The sequence below is a fragment of the Octodon degus genome, unplaced genomic scaffold (assembly GCF_000260255.1).
Source record: "Octodon degus isolate 3935 unplaced genomic scaffold, OctDeg1.0 scaffold00064, whole genome shotgun sequence".
Classification (NCBI taxonomy): domain Eukaryota; kingdom Metazoa; phylum Chordata; class Mammalia; order Rodentia; family Octodontidae; genus Octodon; species Octodon degus.
In genome coordinates, this window is record NW_004524640.1 from 10,822,809 (window position 1) to 10,831,078 (window position 8,270).

An 8,270-nucleotide genomic window follows, 5' to 3' on the forward strand; every position below is an offset into this window, starting at 1 on the left:
TTATTTATTTATTTTTGCAGAACTGGGGATTGAACTCAGGCCCTTGTGCTTGCCAGGCAAACACTTACTCTACTGAGCCATCTCCCTGGCCCCTTAGGATTTTATTTATTTATTTATTTATTTTTTCTCCCAACGCCTTCAGGGCAGGTTTGGCTGGCTTGAGTTGTGGGGATTGAACCACAGCAACCTGAGCCTGACTGCTTTGTTGAAGCAGCCACTTAAAGGACTGAGCTAAGGGGCAGGCTCCCCACAGTGGCTGCTGATACCATAACTTTATTTTATTTTATGGATAAAAGCAAAACAAAATTTCAAGGTGGGTATGATGATGCACGCCTGCAATCCCAGCACTCAGGAGGCTGAGGGAGGAACCTGGTTGGGAGTTCAGGACCAACCTGGGTTACATAGTGAGTTCAAAGCCAGCCTGAGCTGCATAGCGAGACACTGCCTCAAAAAGACAAAAAAGGGGCTGGTGAGATGGCTCAGTGGTCTAAACACCTACTTAGAACAAGCTTAGCAAAGCACAGGGACGGCGGTTCAATCCCCCCAGCACCACATGCCAGCCAGCCCCGCCCCCTGGTGGGCTGAGCTGGCCACACACACACACAAAAAATAAACAAATAAATAAAAATTAAAAAAAAAATTTTAAAAAAAGACAAAAAAGTAAAAAATAAAAATTTGTAACCAAACAGTAGGAGAATAACAATAGTTAATATACTGCATATTGTTATATTTAAAGTAGTTATTCAGAGTAGAATATATGGACATTAAAATTTTGACTTTTGAACAACTGCAACCTGTTGAGGACTAGCTGGTCTCAGTACAGAGCAGGCAATAATTAATATTAATAAATTGATACAAAAAATAAATTATATCCTAGGCCTATGAGACTTGTGGTAAGAGTTAATCTTTAAACCAACAGCTTGAGTTGAGACTAGCGTACAGCTTGTGAAGTTCTGATGCCCAAGGTAAGGCAGCGTGGCAGCAGAGCCCTTCACTCACGCAGATGCCATCCAGCCCCGCAGTCCCAGTGGCCAGGCAGTCAGATTACTAGTTGGCCACAATATGCTCCTGTGCACTTTTCCAAAAATAAATTGTTCCTCAATTCCTGAACCTTAACCATGTCAGCAGCTCACCCCCACCGCTTCCTACAGCCCACCAGCACACCCCCAATCATGATGTGCACCTCATAAAGGCCAAGGACAGTGTACCCCATAATCCTAGCCCACCCCTGGGTTCTGGCCACCTGTACCCCAAAGCAGAAGATTGGTGATCCTAGCCCAAGCCCCAAAAATAGGCTGCAGAGATGGAAAGTCAGTAATGAATGAAGTGAAAGGCTAGAAGTTAGTCTTTGTGGGGGAAGGGTTCTGTGTCTTTGACATGTTCTCCTGACTTGGAGACGGATGGGTAGGAAAACACTGGAGGTGGGGTGTTCCATTGGGAGGACCAGAGCTGAGCCCCAGAGTGGGGAGGGAACCCTGTGGCCCGTGCCCTCCTCTGCCCCTCGCCTATCTTCCTATCTGGGAAATTTGCAGGATTCTCAGGACCTGGACAGCTGTGGGAGGCATTGGTCCTTGGGGTTCTGGGGACCGCGTTTAGTGGACAATGGCTTGGAGTGCCTGTGGGTCAGTGCTGACGTTTCTGTATTCTCTCCTGTGCCCGCAGAGGACCTATGAAAGGGCTGTTTCAAAAGGCATTCTACTTCCACTTTGAAAACTTGCACTATGCTGATCATCGGCGTAAGACCTTCCTGTGCTTCGAAGTAACAAGGCTTCAGGACAACAAGTTCCGCAAGGGGATGTTTATAAACCAGGTATGGTCCAGGAGGAAACTAGACAAGTGAGAACACAGAACAAATGATCAGAAATTCACACGACGGAGTCCTCGGGCCTGCTGTTCCAGCCTGATTGTCCTGAACTCTGGTAACAACAGCCTGCGACTTCTCACAAAGTGTTGTTCCACTCTATCAAGTGTTGTTCCACTTGTCCTGGGGTCTGTCACTTGGCCATGCATCTAGTGGGACGTGAAGTCAGGACATCTCAGTGGTCAGGCACCCCAGCCCCCAGTGCCTTATCTGTCCTGTGACTGCTGGGCTGTTGGATTCTGTCCCTGCCACACCCAAGACCCGCATGAAGGATCAGCTGTCACAGCACCTAGCCCCTCTTCACACTGCCCCAGGTGTCCAGCCTCACTGGGGCTTCCAGGTGACCAGCACTTGCAGTCCCAGCACCACCCCCACCTGCCACCTGCAAATGTCTCACCTCACACCTGCCCCTCTGTCTCCTAGACCTCGGCTTTTCCAGTGCTTTGGGCCTAGACCCTCTGCGGGAACAGGCTCACTCTAAAGCAGAGCTAGCCCCAGATCAAACCCATCTTTCTAGTGCCCACAGTTTAAAAAGTTGCTAGATATGAATGGAAGTATTTTGAATGACTGACAGAGTCCAGTACACCTACCGTATTAGTTCCCCTTATCTTTCATAGGGAATGAGCACTCCACAAAGTAGGCAGGGAGCTGTGTATTTCTCTCAGCTGCTGGTTCCACTCAGACAAATGCAGTTATGGCCATGGGCCCCTGGGGACAGCACAGCAGGGGGAATGAGATGAGTGGGAGCAGGGGCTCAGAGTGCTTGCTGCTCAGGATAGGTGCAGGGTCTAGTGTATGGGGGGTCTAGAGAGAAGGGGAGTCCAGGAATGAGATGCCTGGGGCCCCACCCTGTGCTGCCTGCCCCTCCAACCAGGGACTTCGCCCTTCTTTTCCACCTGTCCCAGGTTGGTCCATATAGACTCCACGCAGAACTCCGCTTCCTCTCTTGGTTCCATGACTCCTGGCTGTGCCCTTATGCATCCTACGAGGTTACCTGGTACATGTCCTGGAGCCCCTGCGAGGAATGTATGGAAGAGTTGGCAGCATTCCTGGCCAATCACCGCAACGTGACCCTGACTATCTATGTTGCCCGCCTCTACTACTACCAGGAGCCCACATGTGGGGAAGGGCTTCAAGCACTGCTTAATGAAGGGGCCAGTGTGAATATCATGTTTTTTCGTGGTGAGAAATGGGAGTGTGAAGATTTGCGGGGGTGCAGGAGACTGGGATCAGCACACCACAGTGGGATCAGACCCTCACTGTGTGGTGGGCGGTGAGCATGGGGGCCCTGACGAAGCCTGGGGGCTCTGATGTCTTCTCCCTTCTTTATCTCAGATTTTTTAGACTGCTGGAGACGCTTTGTGTACAATGGCAACGAGTACTTTGAGCCTTGGCCCCATCTCCACCAGAACTCTCTGAAGTACTTCCACATCCTGGAGGAGCTGCTTGAGTGAGCCTCCATTGGCTCTCTCCTCTTGCCCCAGCTGTCTTCCGCCTTCCCAGCTGAGATCGGAGGTCGCTCTGTGCCCTCTCCCTCCTGCCCTCCAGTGCGTCTGCTGCAGCATCCACCCCTTCCTTCGTCCCCTGCTTCCTCCTCAGCATCCTCCATCCTCCTAGAATTTGCATTTCCCAGACAAGAGTCTCAGGCTTCTCCAGCTCCAAGGCAAGCTCGCCCATGCTGTGGTCAAAGAAAACTATTATACGTGTGTTCCTGAGGACCCCTCTGACCCCAGACTCCACCGTACCTGCATCTTATTCTTAACTAAATATAAATGTGTGAGCATAGAGATTTCAGAAATATACCCCAAGGCAGACTTGAGGTCTCCTGTGTTCTCTTACTTTGCAATAAAAACCTTTGCCTGTAGAGCCTCCCTGTTAATTTTAATTTCTACTGTAAGCAAGGACCCACCCTGGCCGGTGACAATTTGGAAATGTTCCTTGAGGCAGACTTGAGTTCCCAGTGAACCCCCTCCAGGTTTCCCTGGTGAAATCACTGTGAGTCCCAAGGCCATGCTAAGATGCCACAGTCAAGGCACCATGACACCAGAGCAGCTCCCTCAGGGACTCGCGGCCAGCTGGCCCTGACCGAGGAGCTGGCGGCACTGTTTCTGTGGCAGCTTCTGTTCCTGACCTTAATGGCTGCCTCTCTCTGTGTCTCCACATAGTCCTTCTAGTGCACATGTGTCCCTGGCATCCCTATGTCCTGCTCCCCTCCTCTGACAAGGCCATCGGACACACTGCATCAGGTCCTACCCGAGGGCCTGTCTCCACACACAATCCACATCCCAACTTCTGGGTTAGGGCCTCAGCATCTGGTCTCAGGCCCATGGCAGTGACCCAGGGCCTCCTTGGGCTGCGTGTGGGTGGGGACTGCGAGGCTCCCTGCCTTTTCTGGGTATCAGTCTCCCAGGGGGTTCCTGACCTGACACCTCTTCCATCCAACTGTTTTTTTCTCCATCCAACTCTTGCTGCTCCCTAGAGGCCTCCTCATTGTGCTCCTGTCAACCCCACCCAGTCCTGTCACCTATTCCTTCCTAGAGAGGAGCCTCTGCATGGAGGCCAGCTTAGGGCCTGGTGGGAGGGGGGACTGAGCCAAAAAGAAAGTGGTGACGGCATCTGAGGAGCAAAGGAGCAGAGGAGGATGGGTGAGGAGAGACCTGAGCGATCAGGGCTTCCCCTGTTCACACAATGAAGAGCACAAGGGCAGAGCAGAAGGCTGCTGGCCAGAGAAAGGGAGGCTGGGGCTCCAGGTGACACAGGAGGCGACACAGGGGTCCTGACCACAGGGAAGGCCAGGAGAGGGTCCAGACAAGGGGCCCAGGGACACTGGGCCCCACTGTCCTATTATCATTGGCTAGAATCTGAGGAGATCCCCCAAAGAGATGATGGGGACCTAAACTCACCCCATTCGTGGGATTGGTTCACAGAAAAAGAATGTTCAAGACACATCTGTGAGAGGCATCAAGAGAATTAGTAGGCTGTGTATGAGTAGAGTGTTGACGCTGGCTAGTTAGTGATCACAGCCCTGTTCTGACTGACCTACAGAAGACATAAGGAGGTTGGTTGATTTTACTTTTATGAGATAAAGTCTCACTACATAGTTCAGGCTGGCCTCCAATTCATGGTGATCAGACTGCCTCAGCCTGCTGAGTACTGGGATTATCGGAATGCACCACCACACCTGGCTAGGAGATTGGGGTTTGTTTTTGGAAGAACCATTATCCTTTTAGAACATCCATTGCAGTACTGTGAGGCAATGCCACAAGAGAGGAAGAACATGTGGGGAAAACAGTTTATTCCAATTGGGCAAACTGGCTGAGCATTCCTGATTAGCGAGTCAGGAATGTCAGCCCCTTCTTCCTTTGTCTCAGCTTAAATACCTTTTTGGTTTCTAGGACAACCACGACTGGAATGTTGTAGTTAGTGACTCTGGCTGTCGCTATGGTGGGTCAAGGTTCAGTCACGGGAGTTTGTGATGACATAAGGCATAGCACACTTTCTGCAATTAGTTCTGTCTATTCTCTCTTTTCTCCTTTATTTCTATAATATCTTAACAAGAAAGGGACAGGAGTGGGACTGTCCAGGCAGGGGCATGGAGAGTTGACTCTGCCCAGGTATCTCCCATCTCTAAGGTAGGTTAGAGGCTAAACTGGAGCTACTTTGGCTAGGATAAGTTAATACACTGAAAACCACGGTCCCCTACACCACCACACGCAGAATGTGCCACTGTGCCTGGGCCGGCACTGAGTCATGAGCATTGGTCACAGAAATTGCAATTTAGACTTGTCTCCATCTTGTACAAACTGTTTTGTTTTGGTAAATGCACCAAGGGTCATAAGCCTAACTTGGATCTGAAGTAGGGGGGACACATTCTGCAGGCATGCTGAACAGCAGAGGGTAGTGGGGCTGGAGGGTGGTCCCCATGTTGCAGTAGGCTAAGGCATCACAGGGGAGCTTGGATAAGGCCAGCAATAGCTGATAAAGGGCTGGGAGCCCCTTCTAAGATTCAGCTTAGCTTTCTTTGTATGCTATATTGAATTATTTTATTTCGGGGCTATACTGTCCTGCTAGGTGTTTAAGACTAAGCCAAAGACTGGCAATGTAGCTCAGTGCTTGCCAAGCATGTGCAAAGCTCTAAGTTCAGATCCCAGCACTGAGAGAAGCAAAACAAAACAACAGGTCAACATAAAACCTGTATTAATCAAACAGAATCTGTTTGTCAGAGTTAGTCAAGTCAAGGTTTCTCAAGGGTTTTTATGGGGCTGTGTCAGGCGCCTCTTGCAGCTCTACTTTTCCCTCTCCAGTTGTGCTATCTGCTGGGATGGGTCATGATCCTCCGTCCCCTTAGGGCTTCCCTTAGAAGCACAGGGACATTCTCCTCTTTGTAAGCCTCTTTTTTTGTAGAATATATATGAGTTAACTCCTGTCCTCGGGGCTCCAACAATCCCCCAACTTGGGAGGTTGGGTGACTCCCCAAAATTGTAGGGTCATCTTAGAGGGGTCCTGTCATTTCCTGGGACCTGGATGATTGTGGAGGGCAAAAGACAAAACATTGGCTGTCCTGTTCCCCTTCCAGTCTTCTTAAACTTTGGCCTGGAGCCTCGCTTGTTGGATACCTAGGCTAAAATGAGTAAAGAACAAAGTTCACCAGAGAGCTTCTTTTGGCAAAGGAGGAAGAAACTCCGTGATGGGTCTGCAGAAGACTTTCATACTGCCAATAAAAAGACAGCTGCATTTCAAGAAAATTCCAAGAAGCCTGCTTAAATTAGGAGTTCATTGCAACAGGTGATTCAGTCTGTAAGGCTGCCTTGTGGATGTGACAACTGGCTATCCAGTGAAGCTATGAAACCTTCAAAATAGCTTTCCTACATGGAGACAAACCACCCTGCATTAAAAGAGAAACCTTCGGAGTTTTTCAAAAGACAAAAAAGAAGAACTGGGGAGATAGCACAGCAGCCTAAGTGCCTACCTGGCAAGTGAAAGGACCTGGGTTCGATTCCTGTACCACGTGCTGTGCTGGCCCTAGAATACCAGGCATGCCGTGCCAGCCACTAAAACCAGGTGTGGTGGTGCATACCTGTAATCCCAGCCCTGGGGAGGCTAAAACAGGAGGATCACTACGAGCCCAAGCTGCAAAGCAAGATCATGTATCAAATAAATAAATTTTTAAAAAGTAAACAGAAGCCGTTATTAAAGGCCACTGCTTCATCTGTGTGTCTGCACTGGAGGGCTCATTCTTACTGTCTAATTGGAGTGAAGGCAATGCTTTCCTGGTAGTGAAGAGTTGCACTTGGCTGCTGCTAACGAATTTGTTGTGATGTTTTAGGAGAAACTGTAGTTCAAAGGTGATACATGTGCCTCTCTTTGCTAGCACCAGAATAGGATGAACTGATAAAGCACCAGAGGATGGTGAGGCACAGTTGTAGAGAACATTAATCAGCTGCCATCATACAAAAGCCACGTTGATGAGTCTCCTGACGTTCACAGCAGGGCAACAGTGCTCATTTATGTGTGATAATGATACAGGGAAAATGATCTTGGTGGAACCTCCAAATGATACAGGTGGAAAATGATCTCAGTGGATGACCTCCAAATGATACAGGGGAAAAAGGAAACTCCCAGCCTGAAAGGTACCTGGGATGTGTTGGTGTTATCTAAAACTGAAGAATGAATTTTAGGAACAAATGGAGGTTATAAGCAGAATATATTTATTGGGGGTCTTGAGGTGTGGCCCATATGGAAGTGTCTGTCTCTTCCAAGTTGCAAAGTCACCTTGTCTTCCATCTTGTCTCCTTGAGGGCCTGGCCCTGTCTATCTGCCTATAATATTTCTATCTAATTCAGCTGCCTGAAGCAATACACTGATCAGGAGGACATGCACAAAGATACATCCTGTGCACTTTAATTGCCACCCAACTCTATAGCTGCAGAGCTACTCTAGTCTTTAAATGATTACATCTGAGGAACGCTGTGTTGGTTACTTTGGTTGGCATGTGCACCTGGCTGTTGTAACTGGGTGGCTTCCTGGTTTCCTGGGTCAAAAACTGGCTTCTGAAACACAGTGTTGAACAAAATGGGCCAGACTCATGGGCAAAATGTGTCACTTGAATTTAATAACATTTTGATGGATAGGATTCAAATTATCAACCACAGGCCAGCCAGATACCCCATGTTTTGCATGGTTTCTCTTCTATGGAAAACTCAAAATATATACCCATATACATAGCAAGGTGGAAGACAGAGAAGAAAGAAGTAGGGAGAAGGGGCTGGAGAGATGGCTCAGTGGTCTAAAGCACCTACTTGGAACAAGCTTAGCGAAGCATCAGGGACCGCGGTTCGATCCCCCGGCACCACATGCCAGCCGGCCCCGCCCCCTGGTGGGCTGAGCTGGCCACACACACACACACACC

General features: G+C 49.2%; 1 protein-coding gene across 1 annotated transcript in view; it reads left to right on the forward strand.

Moving 5' to 3' along the window:
• Positions 1–3,725, forward strand: part of LOC101565245 (DNA dC->dU-editing enzyme APOBEC-3C) — a 10,228-nt gene extending 6,503 nt beyond the window's left edge. The window contains exons 2-4 of the mRNA XM_023718994.1: positions 1,663–1,810; positions 2,767–3,043; positions 3,197–3,725. Coding sequence (XP_023574762.1) covers positions 1,663–1,810; positions 2,767–3,043; positions 3,197–3,315 — 544 coding nt within the window. The 3' untranslated portion in view covers positions 3,316–3,725. The remainder of the gene's footprint in view (positions 1–1,662; positions 1,811–2,766; positions 3,044–3,196) is intronic.
• The last annotated feature ends 4,545 nt before the right edge of the window (positions 3,726–8,270 follow it).